Here is a 15084-nt window from a genome sequence, read left to right as displayed (position 1 = left end):
CGTCTGTAGCACATCTTCGTGGTGTAGCAATTTTAATGGCCAGTAGTGTACTTCTTCGATAATTACGTCTGTTGGACTCAAAATTGCTCATCTTAAACAACGATTTCATTTGGGGTTACACTGCAAGATCATTTTAATAGGTGTGCGATATGCCATTTGTTGGACAAACTCCTGAGTAACGTGCTATATACGGGAGAAATCTCATCTCAGAGCATCAGGTACCTCTTAGCCGGTCACACTTTAGGCAACATCGTATACCTTGCATGGCAGGGTAAGCCAGACCGGTGCGATGTGTTAGCGGCCGTTGGTGTGGCCAGCATGACTGTGGTTTTTAGGCGGTTTTCCACGTCCGTTTATGCAAATAATGCTGTACTAGTTGTCAGTTTCCGCTTCAGAAAGTACGGAATAGTTGCAATACGATAACACAAAGAGCAATGCGTGCTTTGTTGACGGATAAACGTCGCACACGACCTCCCTGCCTTACCTAAACTGACGAGCAGGGCCGCAGGAAGAGCAGTCGGCGATTAAATTAAACAAACCTGCCAAATCACGACTAACTAGTCGACCCTATGTCACGTGGTAAAGTTGGGGAAGAGAGAGCTGGTCAAGTAGTCCCACGTGTCGCATGCTTACGTCAGTGACGACAGTCGGTAAACTTATACACGGAACCGCCAAACAAACTCGTATAGGCATGCGTATCCAAATAAAGAGCTATGTAAACAGACAGAATACGGCGCAGTGGTCGGCAACCCCAACATAAAACAAGTCTGTGGCCCAGTTGTTAGATCGGTTACTGCTGCTAAAATGGCAGGTTATGAATACTTAAGTGAGTTTGAACGTGGTGTTGAAGTCGGCGCACGAGCGATGGGACACAGCATCTCCTAGGTAGCGATGAAGTCGGGACTTTCCCGTAGGACCATTTCACGAGTGTACCTTGAATATCGGGAATCCGGTGAAACATCAAATCTCCGACATCGCTCCGGCCGGAAAAAGATCCTGCAAGAATGGGACCAACTATGACTGAAAAGAACCGCTCAGCGCGACGCAAGTGCATTTCCACAAATTGCTGCAGATTTCAGTGCTGCGGCATGAACAAGTGCCAGCGAGCGTACCATTCAACGAAATATCATCAATGTGGCCTTTCGGAACCGAAGGCCCACTCGTGCACCCTTGATGGCTGCACGACACAAAGCTTTGCGCCTCGCCTGGGCCCGTCAACACCGACATCGGACTGTTGATGACTGGAAACATGTTGCCTGGCCGGACGAGTCTCGTTTCAAACTGTATTGAGCGGATGGACGTGTACGGGTGTGGAGACAACCTCATGAATCCATGCACCCTGCATGTCAGCAGGGGATTGTTCAAGATGGTGGACGCTCTGTAATGGTGTGGGGCGTATGCAGCTGGAGCGATGTGGGACCCTGATACGTCTAGACACGACTCTGATAGGTGACACGTACGTAAGCATCCTGTCTGATCACCTGCATCCAATCATGTCCACTGTGCACGACGAACTTGGGCAACTCCAGCAGGACAATGCGACACCCCACAAATGGCTCTGAGCACTATGCGACTTAACTTCTGAGGTCATCAGTCGCCTAGAACTTAGAACTAATTAAACCTAACTAACCTAAGGACATCATACACATCCAAGCCCGAGGCAGGATTCGAACCTGCGACCGTAGCGGTCGCTCGGCTCCAGACTGCAGCGCCTAGAACCGCACGGCCACTCCGGCCGGCTGACACCCCACACGTCCAGGATTGCTACAGAGTCCTCCAGGAAAACTCCTCTGAACATGAACATTATTGAGCATATCTGCACGTCTGCATATCTCACGGATTTACGGACAGCCCTGCAGAATTCATGGTGTCAGTTCACTCCAGCACTGCTTCGGACACTATTTGAGTCCATGCCACGCCGTGCTGCGGACCTTCTGCGTGCTCACAGGGGCCCTACTGGATATTGGGAAGGTGTGCCAGTTTCTTTGGCTCTTCAGGGTATCTTAAGTTCGTGACTGATATTATTCATCTCGTTATCTAGGAGTGAGTTTCGTGCTATATACGGAAGGAATCGCATTTCAGAGCATCAGGTACACCTTAGCTGGTCACACTTTAGACAACAGCGTATACTTTGCATGGCATGTTGAGCCAGACGTGTTAGCGACCGTTGGTCTCTCCAGCCCGCCTGTGGTTTTGATTCGGTTTGCCACGTCCGTTTAGGCAAATAATGCTGGATTGGTTCTCAATTTCAGAAAGTACGATACACAAACAGTTACAATACGTTAACACAAAGAACAAAATTGTGCACCGTCCTCGACTCTCCTGCTGTGGCTTAGCTGACGAGTAGGGCGGTGGGAAGAGCACTCGGCGATTAAATTAAATATATCTGCCAAACTGTGACGAACTAGTCGACCGAGCAGCACGGGGTAAAGTCTGGGGAAGAGAGAGTTTGTCAAGTGCTCCCTGGCGTCGCATGCTTACGTCACTGACGACAGCCGGCAACCTTACATGATTTCAGCGGAATACCCTTCCCAACAGTATGTTTCAGTTATCACCTTCATGTATTACAGACCTATTAGAGACTAGGAAGTTGCTCGCCGATATCCTTTGGGTGCTTAGAATAATACCGTTGGATATTTAATTTTTTCATTTATTCCATAAATATCCCTTTATCTGACTGAAGCCATGACAGGGCCCAAACTTCACGTTTATATATTGAAATGCATCCCAATCATCATCATCACCTTCATCTTCAGCCCCGTTATAAGCTACTTGACTTTCGCTGCAGTGTAAATCTCTCCTCTAAGCATTCCGATGCTTTCAACTTCGTGCCTGCCTGTTAATCCTGCGAATCGTATTTACAGCAGACTGAGTGAACGGGTTTGAGAAGTGAGCGCAAGGACTAAAAACATACAAAAACGAAAACCTACAAAAAAGCTCAGAAAAGAAATTCAATAAAATATATACGTATTGTGCATCCCGACAATCGTCATGTACATGTTCTCTACTTTCGGCAGATATTTGGAATTTCGTTTTTGCAGCGTCTAATTGGTGTCAGCACCGACAAAAGTCGCTTATCGGGGCTTTCATGATACGCCCACTGTTGACTGAAAGCGTCGGTTTGTTACCCGTTACGAAATGAGCGGAATTTTACGTGCCAGTTTGACACAGAGGTCCAAAATTTGTCTAGGCATTGGAAAAACGAAACTGCAGATATCTGGCAAAACACCAGAAAAAAACGCGCCAGATGGCTCTCAGAGGGACACCTGATATGTATCAGAAAATTCAGTTTCATTCATAGAATACATATCAGGACTCAGATATTGTGCCGGCTGGAGTGGCCGAGCGGTTCTAGGCGCTACAGATTGGAACCGCGCGACCGCTACGGTCGCAGGTTCGAATCCTGCCTCGGGCATGGATGTGTGTGATGTCCTTAGGTTAGTTAGGTTTAAGTAGTTCTAAGTTCTAGGGGACTGATGACCTCAGAAGTTAAGTCCCATAGTGCTCAGAGCCATTTGAATTTTTGAATCAGATATTGGCAAAGTATTTCATAAGGTATCGAGGTACCTGAAGCGACGTTTTAATTAATAGTTATCGTATTAACGATTGAAAATCCTCAAAGTCAGGATCGGAAACAAATTTTTATTGTGATTACTGGTTTCAGCTACACACAATATCTTCAGATATTACGTAGTCGTTTGAAGTCTGTCGCCTGACTTGACAATTTTATTGTGTTTATTAACATTGTCAACGTAGGAGAGAAACGATCAGTCGTAATTTTTATATTACGGACTGAAAATGGTCGAAGTCAACATACATGATGAAGTTGACAAGTCAGTCGACAGGAGACCGGTCACCTACGTAATATCTGAAGGTGGCTCACGTGTAGGTGAACCTAGCAATCAGATTAGAAATTTATTTGCGACATTGACTGCGAGGATTTTCAGTCTTTAGCGCAAGAACTGCGACAGATCGATCGTCTCCAACGTTGACAATGTCAACAAAGATGATTATCTATATTAATTCAAACGCCACCTTTCAGTTGAAAGAAATTACCTGCGTAGACAGGGTTGTAGACTCTCCCCGATGTTATTCAATCTGTATATTGAGCAAGCAGTAAAGGAAACAAAAGAAAAATTCGGAGTAGGTATTAAGATCCATGGAGAAGAAATGAAAACTTTGAGGCTCTCCGATGACATTGTAATTCTGTCAGAGACACCAAAGGACTTGCAAGAGCAGTTGAACGGAATGGACAGTGTCTTGAAAGGAGGATATAAGATGAACTTCAACAAAAGCAAAACGAGGATAATGGAATGTAGTCGAATTAATTCGGGTGATTCTGAGGGAATTAGATTAGGAAATGAGACACTTAAAGTAGTACAGGTGTTTTGCTATTTGGGAAGTAAAATAACTGATGATGTTCGAAGTAGAGAGGATATAAAATAATGACTGGCAATGGCAAGGAAAGCGTTTATGAAGAAGAGAAATTTGTTAACATCGAGTATATATTTAAGTGACAGGAAGTCGTTTCTGAAAGTACTTGTATAGAGTGTAGCCATCTATGGAAGTGAAACATTTACGATAAATAGTTTGGACAAGAAGAGAATAGAAACTTTCGAAATGTGGTGCTACAGAAGAATGCTGAAGATTAGATGGGTAGATCACATAACTAATGAGGAGGTGTTGAACAGAATTGGGGAGAAGAGGAGTTTGTGGCACAACTTGACAAGACGAAGGGACTGGTTGGTAGGACATGTTCTGAGGCATTAAGGGATCACAAATTTAGCATTGGAGGGCAGCGTGGAGGGCAAAAATCGTAGAGGGAGACCAAGAGATGAATACACTAAGCAGATTCAGAAGGATGTAGGCTGCAGTAAGTACTGAGAGATGAAGAAGGTTGCACAGGATAGAGTAGCATGGAGAACTGCATCAAACCAGTCTCAGGACTGAAGACCATAACAACAACAACATTCGTTGCATTGCCTGAGTTGCTTCAGAATTCATCAGGCTGTGTGGTGTTAGTTCGTGGAAGCTGTGCGCCACAAAACCTATTACGTCACTGCGGGTGGGAGATGCTTGTCACTTTCAGTAAATGCTAGTAATGCTTAGAATAATTGCTAAAGGCCAAAGCAAACGCAAAATCTTGAATCACACGGAGAGAACTGATAAGTGAAATATGCAGTGACGAGCCAGAATATTGCGACCACGTGATCAGTAGCGCATTGGTCCTCCTCTGGAACGCAGCAGAACAGCCACTCTGCGTGGTGTGGCTTGGACATGTTACTTGTCGGTCTCCGGAAGGAAGTCGCGTCAAATGTCTACGCACAGGTCACGTGACTGCTGTAAATCGCGGGCCACTGGTTTGTCGGCGTTTGCCTCATAGCGTCTCACATCTGCTGTAGTGGATTCACATCAGGCGAATTGGTGGGAAGACATGTGAGGGCTTGCGCAGGGACAGTTTGTCGTGATATAAGATGCAACCGCCGTCGGGGAAGACATGAAGCATAATGGGATGCAGGTGGTCCGCAGTAATGTTAGCATAGTCTACATTGTCGGGGTGCCTTCGATTACCACCAGATGGCCCGTGGAAGCCTAGTTGAAAGTTTCCTGTTACATAATATCATGCTAACGGCCTGAATCCGTAGCGCGGTGCGTGTTTCGTGCAACCGCTTGCCTGGATGATGGCGTATCTTGACACCGCCATTGACGTGGTATAACACGAAACGTGATTCGACGGACGAGATGACGAGTTTCCATCGACCCAAGTCGAATCTCGATAATCCCGACCCCGCTGCAGTCGCAGTTAACGATGTCCCAGCGTGAACGTCCTAATACGTGAGGACCGTCTGCTGATGATGAGCCATCAGCGTCCAACACGTTGTCGCCTGCTCGTGGTAACACCGTCATTCAACAACTTTCGATAGTTGCTCTCGACAGCAGCACACGGGCAGCTGATCAGCTTCGCCGTTGCGAGATGCTTCTCTCCAAGCGCCGCCTCATAGCAATTCTTTGCCAAAGTCGTTTGTGTCTGTGGGTTCCCATACTTTGAGGCCGTACCACACCGGAATAACATCACGTTCGTCTCTGCTCCAATGATACGCTTTTCTTGTCGCATCAGCACCGGACTACCTGCCATCTCGCAGTGGGCAGCGCTCATAAAGTTTCGGCTGATACGTCTGAGTAAAAGGCGATTATGAATAGAGACGCGTAATTTGAAGCAATTTCACGTTGTAACCGAAATTTTTTCTTACGTTACATTAGAACCAACCACAGTATGCGAAAATTTATGTTGTGGTGGACAAAGGGCCTTCCATCTGCACCAGCAGGCTATGTATAGGCAAAGGTTGCTGCCAGTGGCCGGCCGGAGTGGCCGAGCGGTTCTAGGTGCTTCAGTCCGGAGCCGCGTGACTGCTACGGTAGCAGGTTCGAATCCTGACTCGGGAAAGTATGTGTGTGATGCCCTTACGTTAGTTAGGTTTAAGTAGTTCTAAGTTCTAGGGAACTGATGACCTCATATGTTAAGTCCCATAGTGCTCAGAGCCATTTTTTGCTGCCAGTGGCCTAGCAAATGAAAATATGTAACAAAATCGTCGGACATCGTAACAAATTAGTGTCAATACGATTCAAATATTTTATTTTAGCATTTTTTTTCATGTCAAATCTGCGAATAACACTTATTCCAAATCAAGGTAGCTAAAAGTAGAAATGTCCCTTCGAAGACTATATATATATATATATATATATATATATATATATATATATATATATATATATATCAAAACACTTAGAAATTATAAGGAAACATATAACGAGAACAGTTACTAAAATTTTGTTCACAGTCGCCTAGTTAGCCCTAAGTATAGAGAAAATTCGAGGTGGTTCATTCAAGACAACTCGCAGTGCAATGATTAACAATACTTAGTGTCTGACCGCAGCACATAATTTTATATAGTGAATATGACAAATTGGTGTGAATTGGTCTTAGTTTCCAATGAGGGCTGCAGAAATTTAATCACTATTATCAGTACGACGGTTCACTCACTAACATTAAAGAAAAATGGCTCTGAGCACTGTGGGACTTAACACCTGAGGTCATCAGTCCCTTCGCTCGGCCAGAACGGCCGGCACTAACATTAGACACTTTCATCAACATAATGCAAATCCTACCTTTTCACTGTCGCTTTGTGTCTTCGTGGAACAACGCGCGACTAAGACGGCGAATGTTTTGCAACACAGGGTGCACGTAATGATCATCAGTGTGCACCCGTCCTCAATACCAACAGAGAAATCGAACCTTCCCATCGAAGCTTTTGGTGGTAACCTTACCCTACATCGAGTACTTACAATCGAACTTTGATTTACGAAAAGAGCAGAGAATACAATAGATTTATATAACATGGTACTGAATAATACGCATCATCAGATTTTGAGTTCACAAATGTATAAAGATGTGCGATTTCCTCTAAACTGCGTTTGTTGTTCAAATTTTATTGTTTCTTTCGACAGTTTGCTATTTCTAACCTTTTGGTAGTAACCTTAACCTACTTCGTGTACTGGCAATCGAACTTTGATTTACGAAAAGAGCAGAGAATACAATAGATTTATTCTTGGAAGGATAGACAGCATTGGTCGTATATTTTTGTTTATTATCGCAAAATCGATTTTCGGTCACTTATTGACCATCTTCAGTGCTGTAATATATAACTTAAATTAGTAAGCACTGGTGTCAATAAGCTTACGGCGATCACATAGACTAGTGTCTTTAGTGCTTACTAATTTAAGTTATATATTACAGCACTGAAGATGGTCACTAAGTGACCGAAAATCGATTTTGCGATAATAAACAAAAATATACGACTAATGCTGTCTATCCTTCCAAGTATATCCATTATCTGGTCGTAGTGCACAGGACACTATGGCGTCGCCAATCAACAATAGATTTATGTAGGACGGTACTGAATGCTAGTCATCAGCAGATTTTGATTTCACAGATGTATAAAGATGTGCACTTCCGTGATATTTCTAGAATGAAATTTTCACCCTGCAGCAGAGTGAGCCGCTAATACGAAATTTCCTGGCAGGTTAAAACTGTGTGCCGGATCGAGACTCGACCTCGGGACGTTTGCCTTTGGCGGGCAAGTGCTCTACCAACTGAGCTATAGAAGCACGGCTTACGAATCTTCCGCACAGCTTCAGTTCTGCCAGTACCTCGTCTCCTACCTTCCATACTTCTCTCTCTTCGCAGGAGAGATTCTGTGAAGTTTGAAACGTAGGAGACTAGGTATTGGCAGGATTGAAAGTGTGAGAAGGGATTGTGACGCTACAACGCAGTCCTTGCTATGAATGTTTTCGCTTACTTAACACAAGAAACTGTTTGTATACGATATATTGTCTAGTGTAAATACGTATCATAAATACTATGTTTAAATTATATAATATTTAACACTGGCAAGTCAGGGCATATTTAGTTAACGTTGAAGTCAGAGAGATTGTTTTGTCGCGCCGCTGGGCGCGGGAGCGCGCCAGCGGGCAGTGGTAGCAGTGACGCCGTGCTCGGAGTAAGACGTACAGTCGAGTGCTGCTAGTCCTAGCTGTGTCACATCTAACGGCTAGTGTGTGGATCTAAGTACGACGGGAAAGTAATGGTCGGCATATCTGGGAGCATGGCCGGGCAAGTTATTATGGATTAATGGGCATAGTGCTGAAGAAACGAGGGCTTAAATGTGAAGCGCACTGTCGGCGCAAGTCGCAACAGTAAAAGCCCGCTGCCACATTGTGTCGCCGCTTCCGTCGATCCACCGACAACGAGGGAAGTAAGATCTACGTAATTGTCGTAGAATAAAATTGTAGAAGGCTTGCCAGTGACTGTGCTTTTCTCTGAAGTTGAACAATTAATAACAAGCACTTTATAATCGAAGTGTCGCAGTTACATTCCACCCGACAACAGCACCAAGGAGGTTCCTTCCAATCCTTATCTTATTGAACCGAGTGTGTCACGCCATTATCAAGAGAAAATAAGTTAATTATCAAATTGTTTTCATAGACGGTGAAGAGTAAATTTCAGACGTTATCGTAGTTAATTGTTGCATTTAATAAGCTTACGCCAACCGTAGTAATTTAATAATAGACTGAAGTAATAAATTTGATTATTAAGATTTATTTCAATGCATACTCAGCTGAAGTTAACTCAAGGATATTTCATGAAACTATAAAGTTAATTCCACCTGACAATCCCCAAATTAATGAATTATTATCAGTCAAAACATAGTTAATCAATATTGGCAATATATTTCATTATCAGTAGATTAAACTGTGCAAAGTACGTAATTTTAAAGACAGATTGACAGTCCATTATTCAAAGTCTCGATAGACAATTATCTTTGTTGCTAGCATTGCACTTAGCTGACAAATTATGAACAAAATATGTGTAGTTAGATTGTTGTGACATTGTTTTATATGACTTCTGAGCCTGACACAGCACTTACGTAAGGCTTCCCGTTCCACCTGCTGCGCTACAAACAGGTAAACTTTATTTTTGACATAATTATTCAAGTACTTAACAGTACTGTCTCTTATCAGTTGTGCTGGCGACCGATTTTTTAATTGCTTTTACAACTTAATCATTTCTTTCGGCAAAATTTCCACTGGCAAAATTTATTTCCTAATTATTTCCATTATTTCATTTACCGATCGTTATTGAATGAAATTACTCATTCAATAACAGTCAAGTTATAACGTCTCCTGTTTCCCGCAGAATAATCATTATTTACTTCGGATTCGGATAGCTTATCCCGACGCGGGTCAAAATTCATAATTCACGGTCATTATCAACTTGTAATTTTGCAAATCCCGGGAAGCAGTCTAGAGTCGCGCTTGGATAGCTCAGTTCGTAGAGCACTTGCCCGCCAAAGGCAAAGGTCCCGGCGCACAGTGTTACGCTGCCAGGAAGTTTCAGTTTGCTACTTATTTTCTGGCGGCCTACTTCTTGATGCACCACCTGCGTCTTCTGAGCCGCCGCTCTGTCAGCTACAGTGGCCGGCGTGTGCCCGCAGGCACCGCGACGGGGTGCGCCTGCGGCCGAGCCGGCGCGCCGTCATGACGCTGGACCACGACGGCGCCGTGCAGCTGTCGCTGGGCGGCGTGACGCGCCGCGACGCCGGCGTCTACACGTGCACCGCCACCAACGCCGTGGGCCGCGCAGAGACCAGCGCCACCGTCACCGTGCTGCCCGCCGACGCCGACGCCGCCCCCGCCACCGACGACGACGCCACCACCGACTCCGTGCAGCGGACGCCGCAGCTGCTCACGCCGGACGTACCGTGAGTACTTTCATCACGTTCCACGTTCCACGTTCCACCAGGTGTCACCTTGTGGTTGTCGTTGTGGTCTTCTGTCCCAAGACTGGTTTGATGCACCTCTCCGTGCTACCCTATCCTGTGACAGTCTCTTCATCTCCGAGTAACTACTGCAACCTACATCCTTGTAAACCTGTTTGTCGTCTCCACTTGGTCTCCCTCTACAATTTTTACACTCCTCCTCACACTTCCCTCCAGTACTAAATTGGTGATCCCTCGATCTTTCTGAAGGTGTCCTACCAACCGATCCCTTCTTCTAGTCAAATTATATCGCAAATTTCGTTTCTGCCCAGACTATTCATTACCTCCTGATAGTTACAGGATCTACCCAACCAATCTTCGACGTCCTTCTGTAGGACCACATTTCCAAAGCTTTAATTTACCCTTGCCCGACTGCGTAGCCACAATCTTAATACGTTTACCCCTCTGAGAATCTTAATTCGCACAAGTTTGCTTTTTCAGAGTATTTGATTTTTTATTTACCTTTCAAATGGACGGCCAACGGCCTTGCCCCAGTGGTAACACCGGTTCCCGTCAGGTAACCGAAGTTAAGCGCTGTCGGGCAGGGCTAGCACCTGGGTGGGTGGCTCTCCGGTCTGCCGATCGCTGTTGGCAAGTGGGGTGCACTCAGCGCTTGTGATCCGGCAGTGGTGGCCGAGCGGTTCTAGGCGCTACAGTCTAGAACCGCGCGACCGCTACGGTCACAGGTACGAATCCTGCCTCGGGCATGGATGTGTGTGATGTCCCTAGATTAGTTAGGTTTAAGTAGTTCTAAGTTCTACGAGCTGATGACCACAGCACTTAAGCCCCATAGTGCTCGGAGCCATTTGAACCAATCAGCGCTTGTGAGGGAAAGTGAGGAGCTACTTGATTGAGAAGTAGCGACTCCGGTCTCGGAAACTGACATACGGCCGGGAGAGCGGTGTGTTGACCACGTGCCAATCCATATCCCTATCCAGTGACGCCTATTGGCTGAGGACGACGCGGCGGCCGGTCGGTGCCGCTGGGCCTTCATGGGCTGTTCGGGAGGAGTTTAGTTTTGGTTTAGTTTTCATATAGACGTGACGAACATACAGTCCGTAGCCTGTAGTCCTCACTGGAGTCCACAGACGTATCCGTCCGCAACGATCTGCCGCTTGTAGGTATGGGAAGTGACGAGGTTCAGAGCAGCAGGTCCTTATGCTTTCTCTACTAGAGGCTACCTCTCGTCATACAGGTTAATGTATTCTAGGTGATCTATAACCCTTGCGGGGCAACGGCCTTGCTGCAGTGGATTCACCGGTTCCCGTGACATCACCGAAGTTAAGCGCTGTCGGGCGTGGCCGGCACTTTGATGGGTGACCAACCAGGCCGCATTGCGCTCTTGCCATTTTTCGGTGTGCACTCAGCCTCGTGATGCTAATTGAGGATCTATTCGATCGAATAGTTGCGGCTTCGGTCAAGAATACCTCCTATCCGCATCCTCACTGAGGATGACACGGCCACTTGTGGCCTGAAGACGGAGTGCTATAACCCTTGCATTGTTTATATTGGCAGCCATACTGAAAAGGTAATATTGTTGTGGTCTTCAATCCTGAGACTGGTTTGATGCAGCTCTCCATGCTACTCTATCCTGTGCAAGCTTCTTCATCTCCCAGTACCTACTGCAACCTAAATCCTTTTGAATCTGCTTAGTGTATTCCTCTCTTGGTCTCCCTCTACGATTTTTATCCTCCATGCTGCCCTCCAATACTAAATTGGTGATCCCTTGATGCCTCAGAACATGTCCTACCAACCGATCCCTTCTTCTAGTCAAGTTGTGCCACAAACTTCTCTTCTCCCCAATCCTATTCAATACCTCCTCATTACTTATGTGATCTACCCATCTAATTATCAGCATTCTTCTGTAGCACCACATTTCGAAAGCTTCTATTCTCTTCTTGTCCAAACTATTTATCGTCCATGTTTCACTTCCATACATGGTAATAACTTCTCGGATTGTTTGCTAGTTTCCTAATGATTTGCTCGGTAAGGGTAATTTTATTTATGTCGACAAGTGGCACGCTATTTCACATTTCATTCATAAATTGACGATTAAGTAGATGCAGGATTTCGGAATATTGCAGTAAACAGAAGGTAATTCCCTGACGTCACGAAAAATGAAAAAAGGAGGGAGACTGCGTAACGGCGTAGAGATACAAGCAGCTGCTGATGAAACGGAGGGGCAAGATAGACGTCGTGATGGTCAGCAATTTTGAGACGATACCCCTCAAAGAAATAAACTCAAATAATGCCATAGTGCAAAAACAAAGTCTTGGAATGGATTACAACAAGAATATGAGAGGTATAGACAGGGGTGACACCCTGTTGCAAACCTACCTAATGGATCGAAGCTGATGTTTCGTCGTGCTTCAATGCATACGTTCCGTACAAAAGACGTGGCTGCCAAAAGAGCAGACTGAAATTCGTGAACGGACCCATAAAAAGCAGCTTATCTGGCAGCCACGCATTTCCCTAAATTTAGCCAAGCACAACGAAGAAAAGACTAGAAGCAGATGTGCAGAATGCGAGAGAAGCAATACCATTCTCTCCTCTAACAAATTCTATTCGTTCGTTATATGCTTTATTTTTGGTTCCTGAACTATAATAATAAACAAAGAAACGTTTCAGTGAATGAGCGAGTCACGTTGAGCGACTGCGCCAGCCCTCGCTAGGGGCAGGAAATACTGGCAGAAGGGGAGCAGCGGGTGGCGCAGTAAAAATACCCACTTAAAGGTTAAATTACACTGATCGTTGTTTTTTTCTCACGTTCTTCCGTCATAGTTTCAGGATATTATTGGTTTTCAGTTGTAATGTATAATATTGGCAAATTTCTTACAGCACACACTGTCTGCTCGAAAGTATCTCTGCAGATACTGGGCGACATCCGTGAGGGCTGTGCCCAGGCTTCGCCTTTACGACTGTTTACTGAGGGAACTTTCAGTGAGGTGTACGAATCTGTGTGGAGGAATGGCTCCCCATTCATCGTCAAGAGCAACTCATCAATAAACCAAAACTAAAGAAATCATCATGTCTGATTCCATACCTTCAAACTTTACAGTTGAGGGACACATGCAGCCTATCTTCGACTTGATACGTATATACTGTCGTCTGAAAAGCGTTGTGAACAGCAGAAAACAAAACTGTCTACTTCATGTACTTACCTACGTCTCCAAAACACTAAAGTGTGTTCAAAGAATTTTTTGTTGTTGTACCACACTGCGCTGCACAACCAAAATGTGTCCGTATGTCTTTTCTTCACCAGAAGTGGTTAGCCACGGCTTAAGGAATATGATGATGCATGTTCTTTATTATTTTATTTTTATTTTATTTTTTTGAGTCCTGAGTCTTCTGACTGGTTTGATGCGGCCCGCCACAAATTCGTGTCAACCTCTTCATCCCTGAGTAGCCCTTGCAACCTACGTCCCACATAGGCGATTCCTTAACTTCACCTACTTCGTGACCATCAGCCTCAAAGTTAAGTTTCTCGCTGTTCTCAGTTCTGCTACTTCTTCTATCTTTAAAATTTACAACTGAGGGACACTTGTAGTCTGTCTTCGACCTGACACATAGATAATGTCGTCTGAAAAGTAAGTGTTTTTACAATCGCATAACACCGAATCTTTAGCGTCATCCTAAGCTACCCAGCTACCAACGTACGCAGGGCAGATAAACTATGCGTACTTTCCTCTACTCGAATTTGGGTCTTTTTCTTTCTTTTTATAGATTTCGATACTTTTTTCGAGTTAATCCTTTCCTAGAAATAAAGAGATATTTTTTTTTTTTACATTCAGATGCTGTTTCTTCTTACGAGGTGCATTCAAGTTCTAAGGCCTCCGATTTTTTTTCTCCGGACTGGAAAGAGATAGAAACATGCGCATCGTTTTAAAATGAGGCCGCGTTCATTGTCAATACGTCCCAGAGATGGCAGCACCGTACTGCAGATGGAATTTTAACGCCAGCGGCGAGAATGAGAACTGTTTTAAATACTTAAACAGGCGACGTTTTCCTTACTTGAACAGCGTGCAATCATTCGTTTTCTGAATTTGCGTGGTGTGAAACCAATTGAAATTCATCGACAGTTGAAGGAGACATGTGGTGATGGAGTTATGGATGTGTCGAAAGTGCGTTCGTGGGTGCGACAGTTTAATGAAGGCAGAACACCGACTGACAACAAACCGAAACAACCTCAGGCTCGCACAAGCCGGTCTGACGACATGATCGAGAAAGTGGAGAGAATTGTTTTGGGGGATCGCCGAATGACTGTTGAACAGATCGCCTCCAGAGTTGGCATTTCTGTGGGTTCTGTGCACACAGTCCTGCATGACGACCTGAAAATGCGAAAAGTGTCATCTAGGTGGGTGCCACGAATGCTGACGGATGACCACACGGCTGCACATGTGGCATGTTGCCAAGCAATGTTGACGCGCAATGACAGCACGAATGGGACTTTTTTTTCGTCGGTTGTGACAATGGATGAGATGTGGATGCCATTTTTCAATCCAGAAACAAAGCGTCAGTCAGCTCAGTGGAAGCACACAGATTCACCGCCACCAAAAAAATTTCGGGTAACCGCCAGTGCTGAAAAAATGATGGTGTCCATGTTCTGGGACAGCGAGGGCGTAATCCTTACCCAATGCGTTCCAAAGGGCACTACGGTAACAGGTGCATCCTACGAAAATGTTTTGAAGAACAAATTCCTTCCTGCACT

The 15084-nt window shown here is 45.0% G+C and overlaps 1 protein-coding gene across 1 annotated transcript in view; it reads left to right on the top strand.

Annotated features, from left to right (window-relative positions):
* LOC126481726 (muscle M-line assembly protein unc-89-like) overlaps nucleotides 1-15084 on the top strand; it is a 1115867-nt gene that overhangs the window by 675257 nt on the left and 425526 nt on the right. The window contains exon 38 of the mRNA XM_050105679.1: nucleotides 10053-10319. Within this exon, the coding sequence (XP_049961636.1) occupies nucleotides 10053-10319 (267 nt within the window). The remainder of the gene's footprint in view (nucleotides 1-10052; nucleotides 10320-15084) is intronic.

This window comes from Schistocerca serialis, chromosome 5 (assembly GCF_023864345.2).
Source record: "Schistocerca serialis cubense isolate TAMUIC-IGC-003099 chromosome 5, iqSchSeri2.2, whole genome shotgun sequence".
NCBI lineage: Eukaryota > Metazoa > Arthropoda > Insecta > Orthoptera > Acrididae > Schistocerca > Schistocerca serialis.
Note: the sequence above shows the minus strand (reverse complement) of the source record. Positions and strands in the feature narration are given on the sequence as shown.